The sequence below is a fragment of the Periophthalmus magnuspinnatus genome, chromosome 16 (genome assembly GCF_009829125.3).
Source record: "Periophthalmus magnuspinnatus isolate fPerMag1 chromosome 16, fPerMag1.2.pri, whole genome shotgun sequence".
In the NCBI taxonomy this organism is placed as follows: domain Eukaryota; kingdom Metazoa; phylum Chordata; class Actinopteri; order Gobiiformes; family Gobiidae; genus Periophthalmus; species Periophthalmus magnuspinnatus.
In genome coordinates this window covers 8,193,340-8,219,386 of record NC_047141.1, presented here as the reverse complement: position 1 = coordinate 8,219,386, position 26,047 = coordinate 8,193,340, and the positions used below count along the sequence as shown (strand labels likewise).

The following is a 26,047-nucleotide window of genomic DNA, read 5'->3' as shown; positions in this document are numbered from 1 at the left end:
TCTATATCATCATATTATTATTGTCTATGTTTACTTGCCATGACAGGCCTATTTTTCATCCATAACAAATACATAAAAGATAGATGAGTGTAACATACTCTAATTCCAGCAAAGAACTCTGCACTTTCCACCGAGGGGCTGTGGACCTCTGGAGAGTCCAAGAAGAAACTTGAGCTGGAGCAGTAAATCTGAGTAGAGTTTGGAATAACACATTCAGTTATTGTATTATTTTTGGAATTATTTAGTAATTATGCATGAAAAGACAGTAAACAGCTCCTAGTATTACACAAGTTCCACAGAATAATTTCATCTTAACTACATTGCGCAAAATTGACTCCTGTGAGCTTTAAGCCATGTTAGAATGTTGAAATTTCCTCAAAAACAGTTGTGTTTTGTTTCATTCACACATGTTTGAGTAACCCTTTATTATTAGTCTGTTTACATCTCCAAAACTCCAAATGCTCTGTTCCACCTTGTGATGTCATGAACTCTTAGATTTAAACTTAATGGACACTTTTTACCTTTGGTTCAGCAGAGATTGGCAATTCCAGGGCTAAAATTGTCTAAATGATTCTAGTGAAGTTGTATGGAGTTTAAAAACACAGTGGCGCACTTCCTGTATTACCACATGACATCACAAGCTGGGACAGAGTGTTAAATAGCCCAAATAGCCTACATATGTCTGTTAAAGATGTGTTGATGAAACAAAACTCTAGGTATAGTTTTGATGAGGAAACAACATTATAACATAGATCAAAAAATAATATAGGCCCTTTTATCAACAAGGGTCTTCCCGTATGCTGTACTGTTAAGTGGGGAGCATAGACTGTATATAAATGAACATACCTAGCCCCGCTAGCCGCCACATTTCAGATGAGCAAGTGAGCATGGGTGAGGTTCAGCTCCATCGACTCTGGCTCCAATTCACTTTCTATAGAAAGGTTTTCACCCTGCTCTTTTTAACTGCTCCTTTCGGTCTCGGCATTCTGACTTTCAAGGGTTTTAACCCGCTCTACATGGTCCTGGAGTTTTTATTTCATTATTTACTTTCTATATCAAGACATGAACATTAATAACAGACCAATCCGGCTCTGCTAGTATTAGCAACAGGTTTGATTGACAGGTGGGTACTTCGTTTCCAAGTGTTCGCCCCCTGCCAAACCCATGGTGTGAGCGTGAAGGGGCAAGTACCTTCAAACACCTCACTCCTGATTGGCTCCTCATTAGGCTGGAGTTGAAAGCTATAGGTGACATCACACTCCCTCAGTCCACTTCTATATACAGTCTATGGACAGATATTTCATAGCAGTTTAGTACACTGTAGCCAGTCTGACCTTGTCCCCCAGGCGCAGGTTGAAGCCGTCCAGCTCTATGAAGGCAGAGGTGTGAATGGTGGTCTCCTGTTTGAGCTCCTCTCTCAGGCCCTGAGCAGACAGGCGGGACCAGGCCACCACAAAGCCCACCGAGCTGTTGGAGTGGCTGTCAAAGGAGCACTTCAGGTACACACTGTTTCCTCTGGCCTCTGGGGCAACCAGCACTGAGGATGGGGCAGGAGGCTGCTTTTCTGTCAGGGAACAGGACACACAATCACACATGCTGTCCACTGCTCTGTCTCAGTCTTAGGATGGAGTAAACTGCAGGTATGGTACTGGCACAGAACATTTTATGCATATTTCCAAAAAGAACACATATTATGCATTCGTCTGGTTTTCATACTCTTTTAATTGTTATTTTGGACGCCCTGGAAGAAGTATTTCACATTTTCTAACTTAAATTAATGTCTGTATTTGGAAAACACACTTTATAAAATTCAACTCTGTTTCCAAAGAGGTATTTAGGCATTGCAGCTCCCTCTGCTGTCAGCAAGGGGAATGAACTATAAGAAAAATAAACAGTTGACGTCCTTATTCCCAGAATGTGATGCTAATAGAGCCGTGCATTCATTGTGAACACAATTTGACCACAGAATGAGTCTTTAACCAATGGCTGTTAAAGGCTTAAAAACTATGTAGGAAAAGTTCGGAGTTTTATTTGTAGCATAACTAAATGGGTAATACAGAGCATTTTTGAGTGCTCAGAGAAGATGCCTTTGGATTAATGGATTAAAGCGGAACTTTTTTTTTTTTTTTTTTGAAATAAGGCGGTATAATGACATAACAAACCCATTGCCATATATTTGTTTCTGGGGGTTTCTGGGTGTCTCTTTAGGTCGATGTCTGCCATGCTGTAAGGCTAGTTTTACACACAGAGACAGCAGGTGGTGATGACACTAATGAAACAAGCTTGAATGAACCAAAATACAACCCTGGGTATGTTTGGGGACAACATTATAACATGGTTAAAAGGTGAAAAAAGTAAATTTAGCATAATATGTCTTTAAAACTTTTTGGTTACGTAAAGAACGTCACTCGGATCATGGTTTTGCATGTCACCAGGGCGACCAGGTCAGGTGGATGCATGGAGGCACATGCTGAGCTCATTAAGAGGAGCAGTGAGGGGCCAGTGCTGCATTCCTCAGCACATGGCAACTTCCGACCTCCTCAAGGTCCAGTCTGACCCACAACATAAGCACAGTGAAAGAGATAAACAAGAGCTCACTTTGACATGTTCCACCGCTGTCCACGTCGTCACGGCTGCAGGGGGGCGTCCTGCCCACTGACCCCTCTGTCACACACAGTACAGCATCAGTCTGGCACCTGTGTCCTTGTCCTATCAGAGTCATTTCAGCACACACTGTCTTTTTATATTGAGATGACGTTTCCGACAAGTTTACACTGAGACTATGGTGGTGAGTATGTCTCTTATTGCCTCTACATATCAAACAAAGTACTGATTACATATTATATACTAGGGATGAGAGATGTATCGGTTCCAGTAACAGTATTGATACTGATACCAATTCCTCATATCGGTATTGTTCAGTATCGACACTCTAAACTGATCTGCGTGCCCTTTTTGAACAGACTAATGAGTAAATGGCTGTATGTTTACACAAACATAGCAGATTATTTTTTATCACAATTAAACACATTTTGTTATTGGTTTACAAAAGTGAAAAGTAAATTTGTGATCTTTACTTTACTTCTTACTTAAGATACATTTGCAGGCCTTGCTATGGATTTTAAAAGCTAAATATCAGTAGTGGAAAATATTGGTTATTGACCCCAACAGCAAAACAAATATCAGATATAGGTATCGTCTCAAAAAAATAAAATAAAATAAAATCCTTATCGACCCATCACTAATCTTAAAAGTTGACCTAATAAATGAGATAATTAAACTTGACTCTAGCTCACACACATGTGCATTGGAGGTTGGCATGACTCTATGGCAGACTCACCCTGAGCACAGTAGGCCATGCAGCCCTGGGTCGGTTGCAGCAGGTACACATAGAAGTCCCCACAGTTGCGCACAGTGACGGGGAGGCGGAACGTGCAGCAGTCTTTGGTGGTGCTGGGATAGACATGCCACGCTGCACAGGCTGACAGTTGCCTCACCTCCCCGGGCCCGGGCAGAGTCTCGCCCGCAGACAGGGACAGCCACACTGGAGCCTGGGTGCCACAGTGATTCACCTACACAAAATACAATGTAGAGAACATGTGTCAAAGTCAAGGCCCGTGGGCCAAATGCGCCATTTTATGTGGCCCTCCACAGGGTAAATTAAAAGGTATGATGCTCTTAAAATCTCAATTTATCAGGAGATACACAGTTACACAGCCATATTTTTACATCTAGGCAAATGCATATGCAATATTTGTAACTTGAATAAGTCATAAATACAGAAACAGTTAATTAACAAGTTGAAAAATGAGTTAGATTTATTTTACATCTGGCCTTTTGAGAGCAGCCATTTTGCTGATGTGGCCCTCGGTGAAAATATGTTTGACACCCCTGATGTAGAGGGACAACAGAGGGCATGAATGATGACTTTAATACTCAGAATAGAATGTAGTTGTTGTGGTCTGTGTGATTAATAATCAGGAACTGATGAATATACCTTCACTGAACTCATTTGGAACATACAGGCTTTATTTGCCATCACTAGGGCTGAGCAATATGAAAAAATGCTCATATTATTCAAACTCTATTTCCATCATTTCAATTGTCTTTTGTCTTATTAAAGCTCCACCACCTAACTATTTAGATTAAAAATTGGACAAAAATAAAAATAAAAGTTATAAAAACATATCTATCTCCTTGGAGAATTTTCCAGTTACCTCCATACAGTGTGTTGGCACACACACACACACACACACATTACCTCCACACAGTGTGTTGGCACAAACACACACACACACACACACACACATTACCTCCACACAGTGTGTTGGCACACACACACACATTACCTCCACACAGTGTGTTGGCACACACACACACATTACCTCCACACAGTGTGTTGGCACACACACACACACACACACACACATTACCTCCACACAGTGTGTTGGCACACACACCCCCACACACACACACACACATTACCTCCACACAGTGTGTTGGCACACACACACACATTACCTCCACACAGTGTGTTGGCACACACACACACATTACCTCCACACAGTGTGTTGGCACACACACACACACATTACCTCCACACAGTGTGTTGGCATGCTAGCGGGCTTGTGGAACAGCTGAAACTTGTACCAGCCGGCTGTGAGTGAGTGGTCACAGATGAGTTCGTGTAGGGAGGACTGCTGTATCCAGCTGGAGCTGAAGGTGGTGCTGCGGTAGGGCTCCTGGAGCAGGGAGTGGCCCCCAGGCGCACACTCTGGAGGGGGCTCTGAGGAACAACACAAGAGCCATCATAAAACATCAAAACAACATAAAGTGAAACTGGATTAAAAGTAAGGTCAAGGTGTTTATAATATGATTTTCCTATAATTTGCCTTAGATTCAAACATCTGAATATTTGAGGATTATACTACTCAGGTTATGGTTAAACATGGCTACTACGATTAGATTGCTAACTGACTTGAGTAACTTTCAAAAAGAGACATTAGGCTAATAAAGGAGTTGGGTGAATCAGTGCGACAAATGGATGTATTACAATTTAAACCAGCAGTTATCCAGCCCTGGTTCAGTATTGATGAGGTCAGTGAGCTGTCAGACAGTGTCCCAGCACCTGTCCCAATCCTTCTGCTCTGTCAGTCTGTCACAGGGGCCCCGTGAAGTGCCCTGTGTTGACTTTATAAGACAGCAACATGACAGATGACACCAGACCAGGAGATTTATAGACTAGCAGCTATAGCAACGTGTGGCCTTGGGAGCCTACACTCACATGCTCTGGAGCTCTAAGGCTTTGTTAAAGGGCCCACGTTACGTTATGTCCTGATCTATATTATAATGTTGTTTCCTCATCACAAAAATTCCCAGAGTTGTTTTGTTTTGCACATGTTTAACACACAAACTCTGCATATTTAGGCTGAGTTCTTCTCTGAAACATAAAACACTCTGTTCCACCTTCTGATGTCATGTGGTGATACAGGAAGTGCTACACTGTGTTTTTAAACTCCATACGCCTTCACTAGAATCATTTGGGAAATTTCAGTCCTGGAATTTCCAATCTCTACTGGACAAAAGGTAAAATGTAGCTGTTAACTTGAAAACTACCACATCATGACATCACAAGGTGGAACGGAGCATCTTGATATTTGGAGATGTAGACGGACTAATAATAAAGGGATGTGAATGAAACCAAACACAACTCCAGGTATGTTTTTGAGAATTATAACATGGCTAAAAGCTCACAAGAGTCAATTTTGTGTAATATAAGACCTTTAAATTATCTAAATGTCCCTCAAATAACACAAATATACCTATGACAAAGGACTACTTCTATTTTGTAGCACAACATAACATCTTATTCTAGTCGCCTAGCTATGATAGTATGAAACAAGCTAATAGTGTTGAAATTGTGAAAGAAAAAACGACAAAAAAGCAAATCAGTGTTATGTTGGTGGACTTACCTGCTCGGACATGTGCAAACAAAAACACGAGGAGCTGAAGAACACAAATGTCACGCTTCATTGTCCCACAGACAGGGGCCAGTCCGCTGCACAGAGTAACCCGAGTCCCGCTGCTTTCACCCGGTATGTGCCTCCCTCTGCTCCGCGGGTCTGGAGCTCCTGTGGGCGAACACACACACACAGACAGACTGAGGACGAGACTGAGGGCTGGAGAGACGGGGGTGTGCTGTGTGAGTGTGTGGAGCCTGCTGCCTCCGCTCACCTCCGCCTCCACAGCACCACAGGCACGGCGCGGACAGGAGGAGGCTCGACCCGAGACACAGCGGACTGGGGCGGACTGGAGCCGGAGCACGAGCCGGGGCAGGGTGCACCGGGGTGTCCGCGCGTGAGCAGGAGTTGGACGGTGCACGAGACCGTCAGCAGCCCGCCAAAACTTCAAACTGTGTAATGTTACTGTTGTAGCGCGCGGTGACGTCTATGTGTAGCTCGCATACTTCAGGTGGACAAACATATCAAATTGATAAAATGATAAAAATGTAATAACGTCACTTTTTATAGCCTACAAACTACATTGCAAATTGGTATACTGTATTCATTTTTGCTGACATTAAATGCGTGTATACAAAGCCATTTTGGAGTCAAATTAGATAAGCATAGACCTACATATTTTAGTAATATTTGTATATGTTAAACCAGGGGTGTCCAAACTATGGCCCGGGGGCCAAATGCGGCCCTCAGACCAGTTTTTATTGGCCCTCAGGCCTACTGCTGAGCCAGCCCAATTGATCATAAGCAGTACTTTAAACAGCAAATTAAACTATTTATACCTCTATAACCTCAAACATCACATTTCATTGTTATACAGACCTAAAATGAATGTGTTTCAAGCCTTATTAATACACAGCGGCTCTGTCAAAGCTGTGTATAAAGCACCGCACTGGTCTCCGGTCTGTGGCCCTCCGCTTCAAATATGTTTTGAGATGTGGCCCTTGATAAAAAAAAGTTTGGGCACCTCTGTGTTAAACTGTATTTGGCACCCTGTCTGTACAAACAGGGCTGGTCAGTCAGTTGTCTGTTTCTTCACAGATTTGTCCTACACCTCATTTTTGCAGCTGAGTACTATTGTTATATATATAGTTATTATTATTATGCATCTAGAAACCATATGAGTTACGACAGAAAATGTACATTCATGAGGAGATATAACAACAACAGTGCAGTGGTCAGACAGGTGAGACATTAAACCTTTCAGTCATTTGCACAGCTAAACAGAACCATTTTGAGCCTGGATTTAGACACTGTCAAAGTAGAGGCCTGTCTCACATCTTCAGGGAGTTCCAGGTTTTAGCTGCATAAAACTGAAACGCTGATTCTCCATGTTTAGTCCTGACTCTGGGCACCAGCAGGAGGCCGGTCCCTGAAGTCCTTAGAGTGCGAGATGGTTCATATGGCTCTAACATGTGGGAGATGTTCTTTGGTGCTGGTCCATGGAGAGACTTGTTCACAAGCAGAGCTGCTTTAAAGTCTATTCTCTGAGCCACAGGAGCCAGTGCAGAGACCTGAGCACAGGACACATGTGTGAAGTACTTCCTGGTTCTAGTCAAGACCCAAGCAGCAGTGTTCTGGATGTTCTGCAGCTGTATTAAGGCTCGTTTGGAGAGGCCAGTAGTAGTAGTAACAGTAGTCTAACTTACTACAAATGCATGGATAAGTCTCTCTAAGTCTGATTTTAACAGTATACCTTTGATTTTTGCAAGGTTTTTTAGGTGGTAAAAAGCTGCAAATGTTATTGATTTGATGTGGCTGTTAAAGTTCAAGTCTGAGTCCATTATTACCCCAAGATTTCTAGCCTGATATGAAGGTTTTAAAGAGAGAGACAGTGAGACATAGTTCCAGGTGTCATCTGCTTAGTTGTGGTGGGACACATTATTGCTGCTGAACAGCAGCATGTAGAGTTTGCTCAAAAGGAGTCCTAGGATTGACCCCTGGGGCACCCCATAGGTCAGGACTATGTGATCTGAGATACAGTTTCCATTTTCAACACAGTACTCCCTGTTTTCTAGATTGGACTTGATCGGCAGTGTCAAAAGCAGCACCTTGATGCAGTCTCAGTGCTGTGGTGGGGTTTAAAACCTGACTGGAAAACATCAAAGGAGTTGTTAATTGGGAAAAAGTTAATAAGCTGTTGGTAAACAAATTTTTTCAAGTACCCAAAAACTGCACTTATAATGCAGCCTCATGTGTCACAAACGTCATCTTAAACACACCCCTGTGTTAGAACTGCACGCTCACGCTCACACTCACCACAGATGCAAATCAAAACCACGTCTTTCCTGAAGAAACGCCATAACAGCCGCTTGTTCCTCCACACATGTGTAATAGTCATGTTATTCCACTAACGCTGTAGCTTCATAAACACACAGGGCACAGACAAAAGTATGCCGCTAGAAAATTAGTAACATAGCTATAGCTATTCAAGTGGGGTATGTAACTGAATGTCACTGAGGGGCCTACTGACGACCCGCATCTGCTCTTTGCCCTGTTTAATGGTAGAAACAGGCCTGCCTGATATACTTTTAGGTCTATATCTGTTATGAAGGTAGTTCTAGTGCCCTTACATGGGCAGTTATGTGTGCTATTGTTTCATTTGAGATTAGCCCAATTGACTTTAGGTGTGTCTAATTGGACTTAAAGCTACTCTAAAGGTATTTAGGAAAGCTTTATTTCTGTCCTGTGAATATGACTTTTTTCCATATCAGTGTTTGTTCAAATGAGTATCTAGTTTTAACAGTAGTATTAGTATTGATTAGTATCTGATTTTCAATACTTTTGACAGCCCTAATTTATTCTGGTTTAGACTTGAATTCACTCATCTAATCCAAATGAAAACCATGTGAAGTAAACGCTGGTCTTTATTTGCTGCAGACAAATCAGCATGTTTATCTAAGCTGAACATGAACTTGGATTGAAACATGGCATACCAAACTGTATTTTCATCATTTCCAACGGGTTGGAAAGAAGAACGCTGCACCATCAAGAAAAACTGCTAAAAGAATAAGACATTACATTTATCAAATGTAACTACATACACAGATGGCCCTCAAGCTCCAGTCTCCAAGAGAAATAGTTAGACCTAACATGAGTTTTTTATGGCATTTGATAATGGACATATCTTTTTCATTGCTATTTCCAGACAGTTATTCAGATCATTTAGAACCAGATCATGGGTGTTAGAGCATAAGGATAGGGCCATTTTAAAGCCAAAAAAGACTCTAATAAAAGCATGCTTATTTCATTTGGGCTGTGATCATTACATGGAAAAACTTAGAGAAACATGTGACCTTACTGTGAGTGTGCCACAGCTCCACAGACCTGACTCTTACTTGGCCTGGACGAGGGCCTTTCCATGGAAATGTTATATATAATTATAATTATCCACTGTATGGCATAAAACGTCTCTACACATGGAGAATGTTCTGAAGTACAGTTTTAACTTTCTGTTTCCATAGATTCATTCATTCAGGTGATGTGCCACCTCCACATAGTTCCATACTGTACCTTTAAAGCACAAAATCAACTTTTTAAAGCTTCTGACATTGATATAGTTATAGTTTCAGTTACCCTGTTGAAGTTGTATTTAGAGTGATTCATGCATGTTGGAGTCATCTTTATTCTCCTGTATTTACAACGTCATTGCACTGATCATCACCACCGGCACACGCCACTGCTCTATTCACTTCGTCCTCCAATTTACATTTTTTATCTGTGTTATGTGTAGGATTCAGCACATATCACAACTGTGCAGCTCTTTGTTGTGGTCAGCTTTACGTCAGCTCCCATTGTTTTAGATAAATAATGCGATTTAAAATTTTCAAATAATAACATAGACGTCATAGATTATAAGCAGCAGACATGAGCACAATATGTCTTCTTTAAACTGAGCCTGTAGTATATGGTAATAATTAGATTTTTATATGCTCAGGTAATTCTTGTGTGTGTACAGCCCTGGACCTACAACATCAGAGTGCATTGGACCAAAGCATCGCAGAGACAAAGCAAAGCTGCCCTGGGTGCTGGGTCTGTGGGAAGAAGTGGGACAGTAGACAGGCCTCTCATAAATCTCCAGCTCCACTGGTCTGGTCACTGCTGGTGAGTGTCTGCAAAAGCCATCACCAACCGTGTACACCGCATCTCAACTGCAGAGTAGCCAAAATGCATCATTGTTGTAACTTCTGAGGTAGATGTAGAAGGCTGTTGTTGAAATAATTACTACAGTGTATGTAGAAAAAGAGTTAAATTGCAAAAACAGATCAAATTATATAATGTCGAGTGTGGATTTTATCAAGGATGATGGGTTGATTAGATGATTAGATGGGTAGAGAAGCCAACTATTCCTAGTTAAGTTAGTGCAGGTACATTTTGAGGTACATTTTGAGCTTTCTGGTCAAAAACGTCTAATCCTAAATTTGTGCTGCCTTCGTTGATAAGTGCAATTTCAAGTAGTTGGTGACATTGCCAAAGACTGCCCTGATTACAGCCAGGTGTTTCTGATTACAAACACCTGGGCGGGGGTTTAAGTGTGGATACCTGTTAGACACTGTTCCTCGCATGCCCAGACCTCCTCCCCCTCACTCTCTCCTTTAGTCCTCCAGGTACTGCCCAAATTAGCAGCTCAGTTTGGTTTGGTATGGTAAAGTTGCCAAGTCAGTAGTAGTAGTATGACAGTAAACATAAAATAACTTAATATTTGACTTACCCAGTGAATATTGTATGCCCCCTAACCCATAAAAGTCTAAGAGACCAAAGTCTGTTGGTCTCTTGGAACTTTGCATGCTCTGTTAAAATGAGCAACGCAGATACGAAATTTTTTTTATGAAGTGTTTATTTCATCATAATCTTGAAAACTCACATTTATTTTGTTAAGGTTTCCATTCCAAAGACGTAGTAAAAGTCAGAGCAGTTATCCCATAGCACCACCTAGAGTGCAGAGATGGCAATGTAACACACAAAGAAATTAAATTAGTCAGAAAAAAGTGATTACAACCAGGTAATAGTCAATAAAAACATATAAAACAACATGTTGCACAAACAAAAATGCCAAATTTTGTGAGGGTTTTGAAATTTCAATAATTTGAAAACGTTTAGGGCTGTGGCGATATGGGGAAAAATGAATCAATCAGTTGTGAGCTTTAAGCTGTATTAAAATGCTGTTACCTCATCCAAAACATGTTTTCTGCATTCTGCATTTTTAGTCTGTCTACATCTCTAAAGCTCAAAAATCCACTGTTCCACCTTGTGATGTCATGTAGTGGTAGATCAAGTTAGCAGCTCATTTCGCTTTTAATTCAGTAGATTGGGCAAAAGATTCTAGTGAAAATGAATGGAGTTTAAAAACACAGTGGAGCACTTCCTGTATTACCACATGACATCACAAGGTGGAACAGAGTGTTTTCTGTCAGCCTAAATATACAGGATTCATGTGTTAAACATGTGTCAATGAAGCACAACATAACTCCAGGTCTGTTTGTGATGAGGAAACAAAACGTTAAAGCTCTCAAAATTTTAATTTAGAAAAATGGTTCTCAGTATTGATTTCTTGATTATAAACAATGCAGACATTAATTCTGTGCCTTTTAATACAAACCAAAATCACCTTCCTTCCTCTAAACTCTTGCGTCTGTTCCAAACCACATGTTTTTACCCACAGAGGACTGGCCATGGACGTCTCGATTCAAAAACCCAACTATATCACTGACGATTAGACATGTCAGAATCACACTCTCTCCATTCATTGCCCGGCCCTACTTTGAGTCAAGAATCACAAGCAAAAACATAAAAAAAATTGAAATTAAAAGCTAAAGATACAAAAACATAAATTCATTTCCATATACACAAATTTCCATCTCCATATACACAAAATTCATTGTTTGCTTGACATTCCCTTTTTCACATAAAAATCTAAATTGCCATGATACTATTCTTAGACCATTGTGAAATACAAAGCAAATTAACAGAATTTATTGCACAATATTAATATTTACAGCCCAGTTAACTGTTAAAAGGTCCACTCTGTAAATTTTCTAGTGGATGGTCTGACACTTGTTTTTCTCCATGGAGATGTTATTGCTTTATTTGGGATATTCCACAGTATGGCATTAAATAACAATTTCTATGAGGTACTTGTATTGTTATTGGGCTTCAGACATGGTCTTGAGTAACTCTTGGTTTTGCACTGCATGAATTAGAATTGGAATTGCCAATCTTGACTGAACTAAAGACAAAAGGAGCTGTTACCATGAAAACTACTACTAGATGACATCACAAGGTGGAACAGAGCATTTTGAGTAGAGAAAAGTATCTGACGCCATTAGGACAGGTCAGTAAGAATATAAAAGACAGATGAGTTTAATGTCCTGCAGCACATTTCAGAATTTCTGCTGAGGCAATCCAGGTGCCCAACCTCCATCAGAAACGTTACATAGTGCAGCTTTAAGTACTGCTTCTACATTAAAACATTTTCAGATATTGCCTAAAGGGAATAGCTAAATGTTAAAGTGGTCCAATACTGCTTAGTGGTCACTGTAAAATAACAGCTCTAGCAGCTCACATCTTAAAGAGCCAATGAGGGGTTTTTCTAATTCTGACTTGGTTTGATGTGACAGTATCTGTGGTCAATATTTATCAGTTTTACATCAGGTAAGTGGAAGCATTGCCTCATGTATTTTTGTACTTTTTTCTACAATCTGAGTCCTAAAATTGAATAACTACCGATGCCATCAACACTGAAAATTCTATCCAAATGCTGAGACAATTTATGCACAAGGAAGGCATTTTTCTGACAGTTTAAACAGTAAAATCTCACTATGTTGTAACCCGCCATATACATTTTAAAGACTATAGCGATATAGGCCACAGTTTCTCTTACACGGGTCGCATTTTTGGAAAACAATGTCTTCCATGTTTGATGCTTTCATGATTTTGGAGTGAGCGATTCACTTACCTGACACAAAAGAGAAAATTGTATGGCATGTTTTTGTTGCCCATGTCTGAATAAACTGTTATTGAGGCAGTGGCTAAAATTCTAATAAAATTTGACTTTTCAATACAATATCTGCCTTTCACGCAATCATCAAATCTGAATACACATCAAATTGATATTACAATCACAATATGAACAATCCAAATAAGCGAATTATAAAGACAAAGCATTATTCAAGAAATGTTATGTCTTTGTGTCTTATCTCATAGAAAGTAGTTCTCTACACGTTCTGAAATGTATGTGATTCTTGTGTTAGCTTAGCAATTCAGAATTCCCGCCAATTTGAACGAATCTGAATCTTGACTTTTGAAAATGTATCAGTATCGGTCTGTCCTCACTCTCGACATGTTCTGAAACACATGACACTCTTCTTCAGAATTGCAATATTACAAAGAAATTTGTGGCATTTCGGACATTTTGAAATCGCTCAGGCCTCGTTGTAGTTCATTTTCACCCGTTCATTTTAGAGGCTGTGCGGGAATGTCAGGTTCACCACTCACACATACTCCCCATTATCTGGTTACTTGCGTTGCAGAGAACATTGAGGCCTGCAGGGGGAGCGCTCCAGTGAAATTCAGCCCTGGTTCTTAACGTTTTCATTCTTTGTAGATGCGTGCGTGTGCGGAGTGCAGCGTGGTGGTGTTGCCTCCACAGTCCACGTACTGGTAGGTCTCCTGGGAAACCTGCTCGGCGTGGCCAAAGTACGACGTCGTCACGGTAACTCTGTGACAACAGGTCAGACTGGATGAGTAAGTGAGTGAGATATTATCGACACAAACACTGAATTGTAATATAATACATAAGGTCATTTTTACATCTCATTTGTACTGTGACTTGGGAGTTTCATCAGTAATTAAGAGGATAAAATAGTTGACCAGATGAGAACTTTAAAAAAAAGCGTTTGATTATTTGACTAATTTGCAAAGTCCGTTGCTAGAAGGGGGTTTATAAAAGGAAAAAAAAGGGTTCACGTCATGATTTAACAATATACAAAGGCAAATGCAGGTCCTCACTGATTGTTTATCAATGAGGAGATGTCTGATTACTATTTAAGACACGTTTAAGTTCATGTTTAAAACCAGCTCAGTCAAAGTCCAGTTTCAGCTCAGGGGCATTTTCACAAATTTTGATTTTAAATTTCAAACACATGACCCGTCTGTGTCCCTAGATACAAAGTTAACATGTTCATATCAAATAGTTTAATTACAAAAACACTGGACATGATGGTTATATAGTCTTTGTTATAATCTGGTGTTTTTGTTCTCAAGATGATTATCCGACCAGAAAACAGAATGAGCCTCATGTGAATCTCTCATTTGAGTTGCCAGTTTCAGTGTTGAAATCCAGTTGTTTTAAACCTAAAGTACTCTGTGTCCTCTATCTGCAGGTTAAGACACTGACAACACAGGTTCAGTTGTAATAGTATTAGCTTTTTTCACTCTTAAGAACGCAGACTACATACGGTTCCTTTAAGTCACTTTTTGTACAAGATAAAACATTTAAAACTGAAGATGTTATATTTGTAATGTTTTTGATTTTTAGTTGTTGAGCAGTAAACAGACCACAATCAGCTGTCAGTTTGACTTGTGTCATTTTGTAAACTCAACTGGACTTCAGCCTTTGCTCTTCACACAGACCTGGGAAATGATATATTTAGCTCTGAGGTCAGGCAGTTACACCACGCTAGAAGGAGAATGTTGTCAGCTATATGTTGTGTTATGAACTCAATGGACTTCGTAACATGACAATGACTGAGTAACAATTCAGTTTGGCTTAACACAATTAGATGAAAAGGAAAATATTCAAGGAAGTAATAAGTAAGTGTAATCAGTCAGTCGTTCAGGTAGGTTCCATTGCAAAAGAAAATTTAACAAAAATTTTAGAGCAGATGTTTGGCCACTCATCCATCCATCTTCAGTTCTATCCAGATACAGGGCGAAATAGCTCCTCTTTTCAGACAAATACAAAGCAGTGACTTACAGAACCATGTCAGGACTGAAGAAGCGTCTTGGATGAGTTGTCAAACACATTTACTCTGAAAAACTTTTATCCAGTTGACAGAATTCACTTCTATTAATAACAATAAGTTGCCAAAATAAAGCTTTGATGATGATAAGAATAGACTTACTGCATCATGACTCCTATGTTATGCACTCTGATGGTGGGTAAGGTGCAATAGTCACTGTGGAGAAACAACATGTCAAAGCTGCACATGTTTGGAAATCATAAATACAGTTACAAAAAAATACTTACAACATATAGCTCATGTCATCCGCTATGATGGTGGGAACGGTGTAGTCAACCTACAACAAAAACACTCGTCATAAAGGCACCAACATAAACAATACTTTACTATGTTGTTGTTTTGTTACAGCTGAATGATTGGGGGAAAATATGTAATTGAGATTTTTCTAACAAGCATTGTAACTGCGATTAGATTTGTGATTTACGTTTTCATAACAGGAAAGTTCACATTTTAAACATGTCCAGAAAAACTGACAAAAAAAACTAAAATATGAACTGACAAACTAATACAAGAATCACACGTTTAAAGTACAGGGTTAGCCATTATTATGCAGATAATACAGGACATTTTGTTTTTGTGGAAGAAATTATGGTACTTCAAAAATTGCAGCCTTTGAGATTTGCTGATTGTGTCCATGCAAATTTCTATAAGATTAGGATTAATCTTGCAGCCCGACATCGTAATACAATTTGTCAGAACCTTCAATTATGTAAATGTGTTCAAGTCCAAGGACTAAAGCTACAGCGGACCTTGTTTCATTCATCCATGTTCATGTCACTTCATTTGTTGAACGATCGCTCTGAACTCAGCAAACTCCTCATTAGCAACTGAAACGGGCTTGGGTCTAGTGGTGCCAAACGGTGCGTGCAAGACAGGTTTTAATGTTTTTGGTGTAAATATAAATGACAGTTTTACACCAAATCAAGAAGCAATTTGTGCAGAAAAGTTGACATATATGATGGAAATTACAGGAAATAGAGAGTCCCAAATTTATGACATCGCACTGGGAGAATTTGAACAATATAAAAGGCCTTTCCTTCTTATGTACACACAGAAATAATTATGTGATAAACAACAATATAAGAGCTCTGACCTACTGTACAGCATGCTTCTAGGTAACAATTATGTAATTTCCTAGAATGATGTCATGATTTCCAACCGAGAAGCAAAAGTTGAATCATAACAAATTGCCAAAATGGGGAGAAAAGCTTAAAATATTTAGTAAAATCTAAAATATAATGATCAGTGTTTTAGTAAAATGATTAGCCCGACCTGTCATAGACACTTTACAGCATCAGCACATATCTACATCTGTTTAACGAGTCTGACAAGTCTGACTGGTGTCTAGCGTTTGTGGTGAGACAGCACAGACCTGTCGCTCGTCCAGAGGTATAATGAGTGTGCTGTTGTTGATCTTGGCCTTCCCGATCACCGTTTTGGAGAACTGCACTTGAGCTGTGATGTTGGTCATGTAAATGGCGTAGTAGTTGTTATTGGTGATGTTCAGAGTGCTCTGTGGAGGATGACATAAATATATAAGACACTGTGTGATTTGCATTGCATGATTTTTATATTCAAGAAAAAGATGCAAGGTTCAATAACTGGATGATCCAATATTTCCGTGTTTGTTTGATGCGTAGGACAGTGCTGATAACACATTCTGAAGTCTGATATATTGCTGAAGAAAATATAGATGATAAACATACGTTGGAACAAATTTATGGAGCTGACACAGTAACACTAAAAAAGATTGTTCCAGCTGCTATTTATTTAATAAGTCGATATAGTGATTATCATGTACAGGATAAGTGCATCATTTCCAAGTCAAATAATTGTCTACCCCTGGACTGTGTGGAGTTTGAGTAAAGAGTATCCAAGCAGACACAGGCAGAACATGCAGAGTTTGAAACCATGTAATTAATTATGTTTCCATGTCAAACTTTTGATGTGATTCTTACTGATATTGCCGTAGCTGAATTGTAGGACTTTTTTTCTGGAATCGTCTCTTACCTTCGATACTTGGCTGTGGTTATAAGCTCACCAAAATCGGATTAACATCATTTTTAGACCTTTAAAATTACTTAAAATGACATGTAAACTGCACAATTTGATTTGAGTAATCAGAGGGAACATGATCAGAGAGAAATCAGATGATTTTACAGTTTACATTTAATTTTAATAATTTTTTAGCTGCAAAAATCTGCTTTTGAGTGTGCATGTAACCGTTTTGTTCTCATGGTGAGTCATACCTATGCAGAAGTGTAGAGTCACTGTGGTGTGCGAGGGGATGAGGATGTAGTCAATATGAAACATACCAAGTGCCTTTCTGTGTGGACAAACTTGAGCTAATATAATACAGTGAGTAATATTTACAATTTGTCTAATACAGAGGAGCACATTCTTTTCTACTTTGGGACAACTCAAGTGACTCCAAGTCTTGATTTAATTCATTTATAGCTAAATAGACAGACTAGGGCACAGTCAAAAACATGAGTCAATATAAACGGACAGTGCAGTGAAGATTTTTAAATGTTTGTTATAGCATCTCATGTGCAATCTGAGTGATTTTATAATAAAGAGAGCTTTCCAGGCCCATAGGCTCTATTTGACAAGAAGTATTTGTGAGCTTTTAATATTGGACCAACTTCATCTATGATATTTATTACAGAGAGTGACTAAAAGAAAAAATAAGTTGCCTTTCAAGTGCGGGTTCATTCATGTTTTTTGTTTATTTACTTAAATGTACTTAAAAAAAAAAAAAGGTAAAATATTAAAGTACCAGTAGTATTCTAAATAATATTAGTATTTTCTCAGTAATGGTATCGATATCAATAATCAGTATCAAATATCAGTATGAAAATGTTGCTCAGTGCTGCTCTATTCTCCCTGTCCCCGGTGCATCAAATGTGTGGAAATACATTAATAATTACACTAAAAATGTGAGAAATTATGTTAAATCCCAGATAAAAACATTTTGTTATTACTTTTACACAATTGAAAAGTTTTTGTGATCTTTACTTCAACTTAAGATAAATGTGTGGGCCTTGCTATGGATTTTAAAAGCTTAATATCGGCATCGGAAAATATCGTTTATCAGTCACAGCAGCAGATCAAAAATCCACATCAGCCCATAAGTGTGTTTTCTCACCGTGATGTTGAGATAGACGATGCGCTTGTCCTGGTCGTAGGACACATATGCAGACTTGATCCCTACGTAGGACACATCGATGGGCCGAGGGAAGAGGAAGAAGACGGCTAGACCCGAGAGCAGCAAGCACAGGGCCACAGATAATGTCACGTACAGTTTTCTATAGAGGAGACCACACAATGCTCTTTGAGTTTGTACATTTGTGTTTGACATAGATTTTGTTAAGACTATGGTGGCATACTTTTTGATTTGAATAATTTCATCTCATTCAATTTGTGGAGTATAAACGTCAGGTGCTGCCTATATTTACCCTTTAACCAGGCATAGGCACCAGTGTAGTCTCTTTTATAAGTTTATGATAACACAATGAGCATCGATCAGTTTCTGTAATGCCAATGTATAGTCCAGTTTATTTTAAACTACGAGGTGCCAGCATAGTGTCCTGTATTAATGGGACTGCATGACACAGAGACGTCACATGACCGAGTGTACTCACGTGCGGCTGGGTCTGAGACGCTGGTCACTGTAGGGGATCAGAGCCACCAGCTGGTTCTCTTGACCTGAGAAACAAAATGAAATAGGTCATTATTTTGGTTTAACTGCATTTTAAAAAGGTCAAAAGTATCAGGAACTAAATATTCATGTGAGCAACTATTGATACTGAAAACGTCACATTCACAGGACAGAGGCTTTTTACTATTATTATTATTATTATCATTATTATTGAGCTAGTATTTAGCCTGAAAAAATGGCTCCAGTCTACTGTGGTTTTTTTTTATTAATGTCCTGAAAATAAACAACACTGACATTAAATCACTGTCATTTCACACAGAAAAAAAAATTGTGAAACATCTTCCTCTAAAGTTTGAACAGAGGATTGGGTGTAGAACTCGCCATAAAAACAAAAAAAATTTTAAAAAGCCAAGCTGATTACTGAAATCAGAAGTGGCTGCATCTCGTAGAGCTGGGGAATTTTACGTAGCAATAAAAAATGGACAAAAAAAGATTTTCGATTAGATTTTTTTCCAGACAAATTGTTTTGAACTTAGAAATTAAATTAAGTAAATCAATTTAATCAGTTTTTTGTTCCTAAAATCGGATTATATGCACAGTCCTATCTCCTATTAATAATTCATCCATAAAACAGAATGAGGTCTCCCTTTGGTTTGATCAACAGGTTTGACTGACACCGTGCTTCATTGATAAGCTGTTTTAGTCTTTTTGTCAATTCTTTTCATCAATTCTTCTGAACGTGTTGAAAATGTGATCTTAGAACAGAGTCTCTCAGTGATGTGGATTCTCTGGGTTACCTCTGGGTATCCGGCCGGTTCCCTGGCAGGTCGGACAGGTCACGCTGTCCCTCCCGGTGAACTCCACGTAGGGGAACTGTGACACGTCCTCACTTTTCTCCTCCTTCTCCACCTCAGAGCCCGTCAGCACATCTTGGCTGTCGTCTTTGCGCTTACCCAAGAGCGACTGGCTCTTCCCCATGGTGAGATCTACCTCCACACACACACACAAACACACACACAGAGGAGAGAGAGGGGTGTAAATGCAGGAACTAGATTTCAAAATAGGGCTAGTCAAATGTTGCCCAGTTAAGTCTAGAATAATTTGAAGAACAGTTTGGTCTCCACTCCCTCCGTCGAACTGTAAAATCAGATTTGTTTATTATATGACCAAAACTAGCTCAAGATCTTGTCATGATACTAAAATTAATAAACTAAATTTCGATACTAAGGAATAGATTCAATACCAATACAACAATAATTAAAAACACTCTTTAGACAATAGAATGTGACTTTCAACATTAATTTGTAGTACTTATATTACCATCTGTTTAATCCCTCAGTCGTCCAGATAGGTTCCATAGTGGTCCATGGGTGTACACTAGTCTATGTGTCTTATACTTGTTCTGATACAGCTCAAGATCATTCTAAAGATATTCAGGAAAGATTAATCTCTGCCCTGTGAAGGTGACTTTTTTAGTGTCGATACTTGCTTGAAACTAGTGTAACGTCCAAACTATATGACATTATTAGGCTGCAGTTACAACGACAAAACAGAGGCAACTATCTGAATTGTGAAGAGAGTGAGCCCAGGAAAACATACATTAATATTACATTTATATAGGAGGATACAACAAAGTGAGTGGAGCATGCACTTTAGTACATCACATTGATTAGCATCTGACTTTCGATACTTTTGGCAACCCTATGTTTTACTGTAAAGCACATTGAGTTGCTATTGTGCTCTATATAAAGATCTCTTGTCTACTTCTCTTCATAGTCTTATTATAGTTGGTCTTAGGCAGCGTTTTCTCAGTCAGTCCTCTAAATACAGACAGAGAGGTGTGAGGGAAAGCTGACTCATAGTGTCGATGTTTGCTCCACAGCAGCTGACACCGCAATCTTGTTCAAACACACTCATGTGGGATTAGACTGTGTTCACTACTCCACCTCTGTAATGCAAAGCCACATACTGGTACAGACCTCAAGTTGTGTTTTGTTTCATTGTGTGTCAACAGTAACCCTGCATATTGGTTTTCTAAACTGTGGTACGTGCATCTATCGAATTTAAAAATGGGCTGGAGCTGGAGGGCGGGACAGAATCCTATGGCAGAATTTGAACGTTTTTTTTGTTTTTTCCACAATAGCTTCAGAAAGTGGTCCCATTATTTATTTAAGTGCATAAACGTGATAGTTGTCAAGTGAAAAGACTTCAAGCCATAAAATTAATGTGTCATGTTTTTTGTTTTTCGCCAGTCCCAAAATATAATGATGTAAAGGTTCAACATTTGTGAATAAAGAGTTTGAATATTTCTCCCAATGGCCTGTCATGACAACTCATTTTGAAGTGCGATATACTGCTGAAGTAAATATAGACGAAAAACGATAATATTGAAACCAAAACGTAAAGCAGAATACTGAGTCATATGAGTTCATAATTCAATCTTCCACAGCTCAAGTCTCACTGTAAAAGAGAAAAATAAGCAAAAGAAAATATGCCCATGTTATGCAAATATGTAGTACTTTAGACCTGGTTTAAAAAAAGGCCTGGGTTTTGAAAATTCTGCCTTTAGATTAAAATGATGACATACTTTATCTAACAACTATATGACATAACTCAGAGTTTGTTTTGCATTTCCTTTCCCACTCTGTTGTACACCATTTGAACTGTTGTGTTGGGATGGTTAATATTGAGGGCTGAATAATAATAATATTATAAATAATAATAATATTATAAATAATAATAAATAATAATAGGGCCTAACAATGAACTCTTTAAACTAGGCATTGGCCATGAAAAGAAAAAAAAAGCAGCGGCAACCGTTGGGCGGCAACCGTTGGGCGGCAACCGTTGGCCGGCAACCGTTGGCCGGCAACCGTTGGCCGGCAACCGTTGGCCGGCAACCGTTGGCCCGCAACCCGTTGGCCCGCAACCCGTTGGCCCGCAACCCGTTGGCCCGTTGGCCGGCAACCCGTTGGCCCGTTGGCCGGCAACCCGTTGGCCCGTTGGCCGGCAACCCGTTGGCCCGTTGGCCGGCAACCCGTTGGCCCGTTGGCCGGCAACCCGTTGGCCAATACTACAAAGTTACTCACAGCATGTTTTTGCATTAAAGTGTTAAGTGTTAAATATCGGCGTGATATATCGGCCAATTGATATATCTGTGGTCTACCTCTACTTTAAACCTTTCATTTATTACATTAGTTCTGTCACTCACTATAACAAAATTTGAAGAACGACATATTGCTACAGAAAATATATATAAACAATAACGCTGAAATAAATGTAGCTATTCTAAATCTACAATATCGTTGAATAAAAACTTGACTTGCAATAAATAAATAAGAGAATGGAACCGTTTAGGGATAAGTTTGTAAGTAAATTTGTCTATAATGGGCCATAGCAGTTATTTCAGCTCAAATGTTTCATAGTACGGAACAATAACAAGACCCTCCCTATATAATAACAAGTAACAAGTCCCTCACTATTGATGCATTGCAGCTGATATCATCAAGATTCCCTGTTACTCAAGACTTAGACTTTAACCTGAGCTTTAGTTTGACACTATCTGAGCAAAAACAACAGCAGATGAGCTGATCTGTGCTGCGAAACAAGTCCCTTTCAACGGTTTCTCAGTAAAATGTGCTGTTTAAATCCATTTTGTATTTTTGGAGAACAGCCCTAGCATGATGCCACTTCAAAGTATCAATAAAATAAAAAAGTACCCAAGATTATTTTAGTAGTCTATTGTACATTAAGACTTTTACACTTAAGTGTCTTCTTTTTTCACATTTTGATGTAATGCGAGACCTGTCACAATAGCACATTTTGAAGCCCAATATTATGCTACACTGACATACTGCGATAAACGATAATATTGAAACTACTCTATGCCTTTGACAATAACAATAAATCACAATAATCACAGTGAATCATTTTTAAAGACAGTATCATTCAAAGGCCTGAGCTGCAACAAATATATAACAGATTGTACCATTATGTGTCAATATTTAGTCATTGAAGTTACTTGCTACAATATGAGACTTGAGCTGGATAATATTGAGTAATAATACCACAAATCTTCCCATTTTTAAGAAAAAAATATAAAATGTGCACATGATAAATACTGAGCCCCAACATATACTGTTCCAGCTTTCATATATGGATTGATAGAGCAATGATCATGACAGGCCTACATAATGCCACTGTCTTTGTTATGAAAAGGGCTCTTTGTAAGTGTTTCAGAGTCTTTATAGGCCAGAATGATAATGATTATCAAAGTACGTACAACTATAATGATTAGTCAATATTACCCCATAAAAGATCATTCCATTCACTGAGTGATTAGTGTATTGTGACAGGGCTGACTGTTAAAGATGGCAAATGGTTTTAACAGTACTAATTATAATAAGTATTTTGTATTGTAAATCTTTCAGGCTATTTTTTACTTTACTTTTGCCGTCTTGGTTCTGAAAAATACAAATAGAACTTTCAATTCACTTGATATAGAGTACCTTGGTATTGAGCTAATGCTTTACAGTGCAAAAACACATCAACAGACTGACAGAGACAGCCTAGGTCAAGGCAGTGGAGAATGTACAATGACTAGTTATTTATGACCATAGACTGTATATATAAATGGACATAGCTAGCCTGCTAGCCATCACGATCCAACCAGGAAGTGATCATGGGCGCACTTCTGACTCCCATTGACTCTAGCTCCAATTTACTTTACATAAAAAAATGTCATGCCTGTCTCTGTAACTGCTGCTGTCAGGCTCGTCATTTTGGTCTTAAATTGTTCGTATTAACCGGCTCTACATGATCCTGGTGCTTGTATTTCGCCATTTTGTCAGTAAATCAAGATATGAACATTAATAACAGACAAATCTGGGGCCTTCTTTCCCCGAGGTCACTCACTTAGCAACAGGTTTGATTGACAGCGTTCCCAAGCGCATGCTCCCTGCTAAACCAGTGGTGCGTAAAAGGGGCGTTACCTTCAAAAGCCTGGCTCCGGATTGGCTCTTTGGTTGCTATGATACTCGTAGTCAGAACTCAGATTCGCCCCTATAACTGCTAGCCTTGGTGAGCTTCATTTTACTAGAGCTGAATGTCACACACACTTCACTAGAACTAAACCAGGTCTGAAACAGGACTAAACCAGGTCTAATGTACTGTACTACTAACCTAACACCACACCAGGTCTAAACAAGAACTCACAGCTAAAGCAGGTCTAAACAAGGACTATATCAGAACTAAACTAAACTAAACTAAACTAAACCAGGTCTAAACTAAGACTAAACCAGGTTTTAACTAGGACTTAACTAGATCTAAGACCAGCAGCCTACTAAATCAGGTCTAAACTAAGGATAAGATTTAGACTAAACCACGCCTAAACTAGAACAAAACCAGGTCTAAACTAGGACTAAAGCAGGCCTAAACTAGAACAAACCAGGTCTAAATCAGAACTGATCAAAATAGTAAAAACTGATCTGATCAAGTGTAAACAAGGACAACACATTGGACCAGTTATCAGTTCAGTTGACTGCTGCTGCGTGAAGACATCAGAACTAAATCAGGTGTAAGTAAGGACAAAACCAGGTCTAAACTAGGACTAAACCAGGACTAAACTAAGACTAAATCAGGTGTAAACTAGAACAAACCCAAATCTAAACTAGGACTAAACCAGGTCTAAACTAGGACTAAACCAGGTCTAAACTAGGACTAAACCAGGTCTAAACTAGGACTAAACCAGGTCTAAACTAGGACTAAACCAGGTCTAAACTAGGACAGCACATTGGACCAGCTGTCGGTGCAATTGTGAGAGAAGGACGCCTCATGCCTGCTGTTGCATAAAGACATCAGAACTAAACCAGGTCTAAACTAGAACTACATCAGAACTAAACCAGGTCTAAAATAGGTCTAAACCAGGTCTAAAGTAGGACTAAACCAGGTCTAAAGTAGGACTAAACCACGTCTAAAGCGGGACTAAACCGGGTCTAAAGCGGGACTAAACCGGGTCTAAAGCGGGACTAAACCGGGTCTAAAGCGGGACTAAACCGGGTCTAAAGCGGGACTAAACCGGGTCTAAAGCGGGACTAAACCGGGTCTAAAGCGGGACTAAACCAGGTCTAAAGCGGGACTAAACCAGGTCTAAAGCGGGACTAAACCAGGTCTAAAGCGGGACTAAACCAGGTCTAAAGCGGGACTAAACCAGGTCTAAAGTGAGACTAAACCAGGTCTAAAGTGAGACTAAACCAGGTCTAAAGCGGGACTAAACCAGGTCTAAAGCGGGACTAAACCAGGTCTAAAGCGGGACTAAACCAGGTCTAAAGCGGGACTAAACCAGGTCTAAAGCGGGACTAAACCAGGTCTAAAGTAGGTCTAAACCAGGTCTAAAGTGGGACTAAACCAGGTCTAAAGTGGGACTAAACCAGGTCTAAAGTAGGACTAAACCAGGTCTAAACCAGGTCTGAAGTAGGACTAAACCAGGTCTGAAATAGGACTAAACCGGGTCTAAACCAGGTCTAAAGCGGGACTAAACCAGGTCTGAAGTAGGACTAAACCAGGTCTGAAGTAGGACTAAACCAGGTCTAAACCAGGTCTAAAGCGGGACTAAACCAGGTCTGAAGTAGGACTAAACCAGGTCTGAAGTAGGACTAAACCAGGTCTAAACCAGGTCTAAAGCGGGACTAAACCAGGTCTAAAGTAGTACCAGACGAGTTCATCAGTTGAGTTGCAGAGGTGGATGCCTCGTGCGGCGCCATGCTAAGTCTCTGGTGGAACACCGCGTACTAACTCACCGGGAGCACACTGTGTTCGTTAACCCCGGATGGAGCACATCTTTCGGGCTAGATGATACGATCCAACTCGCTGCAGGGAAGGATCCTTGGTTCTCCCAAATACATTTAGTTTTATCAGAATATAATCCAGCTTTGTCGCGACTGTCGGTGTGACATATAAGTGAATCACGCACGGTGCAGTCAGGCGCATGGCATCGTTACGTAAGCGTATGACTTGTAAATAAGTATATCCTTACCTTAAAAGTAGACAATGAAATAGCAGAAATATCCAGTATAAGTCATGCGCCGTGTGTCTGGTGTTTATTATGGTTCACTAGAGCGAGGGACAAGATGGCCACGCCCCCTCGCGCTCTGATTGGACCAAACTGACGTCGAGGGCTTTGTGTGCACGTTCACCCTCTGGAAATTATAGAAATAAATAAATAAAAAATAAATAAGTAAAATCATTATCTGATATGTATATATATAACATTTAGACTGTCTGACAAGAAATCCATAAATTTATAGAACATGTGTCAAGAAGTCACAATTTGTCTAATAGGTAGGCTGTAG

General features: G+C 39.5%; 2 protein-coding genes across 2 annotated transcripts in view; both read right to left on the bottom strand.

The window, feature by feature from the left end:
* The window catches only part of vwde (von Willebrand factor D and EGF domains), a 32,069-nt gene extending 25,993 nt beyond the window's left edge, over window positions 1–6,076 (bottom strand). The window contains 6 exon segments of the mRNA XM_055227768.1: window positions 99–188; window positions 1,335–1,564; window positions 2,599–2,664; window positions 3,341–3,572; window positions 4,596–4,786; window positions 5,973–6,076. Of these exon segments, the coding sequence (XP_055083743.1) occupies window positions 99–188; window positions 1,335–1,564; window positions 2,599–2,664; window positions 3,341–3,572; window positions 4,596–4,786; window positions 5,973–6,033 (870 nt within the window). The 5' untranslated portion in view covers window positions 6,034–6,076.
* A 4,767-nt stretch (window positions 6,077–10,843) lies between these two features.
* Window positions 10,844–25,822, bottom strand: tmem106ba (transmembrane protein 106Ba). Its single transcript, XM_033981117.2, has 8 exons — window positions 25,732–25,822; window positions 19,496–19,684; window positions 18,682–18,745; window positions 18,186–18,345; window positions 16,410–16,550; window positions 15,265–15,314; window positions 15,140–15,193; window positions 10,844–13,734 (listed from the first exon to the last, which is right to left on the bottom strand). The coding sequence occupies exons 2-8, from the start codon at window positions 19,674–19,676 to the stop codon at window positions 13,608–13,610; spliced, it is 777 nt and encodes a 258-aa protein (XP_033837008.1). The 5' UTR covers window positions 19,677–19,684; window positions 25,732–25,822; the 3' UTR covers window positions 10,844–13,607.
* Between the last annotated feature and the right edge of the window lie 225 nt (window positions 25,823–26,047).

Excerpts from the sequence above, each read along its gene's own strand:
- tmem106ba (XM_033981117.2), bottom strand. The coding sequence starts at position 19,676 with ATGGGGAAGAGCCAGTCGCTCTTGGGTAAGCGCAAAGACGACAGCCAA. Across the intron at positions 16,551-18,185 it reads TCGTCTATCTCAACATCACG|AGCACTCTGAACATCACCAA; the intron begins GTGAGAAAACAC and ends CATCCTCCACAG. Across the intron at positions 15,315-16,409 it reads TACCTCTGGACGAGCGACAG|GTTGACTACACCGTTCCCAC; the intron begins GTCTGTGCTGTC and ends TTTTTGTTGTAG.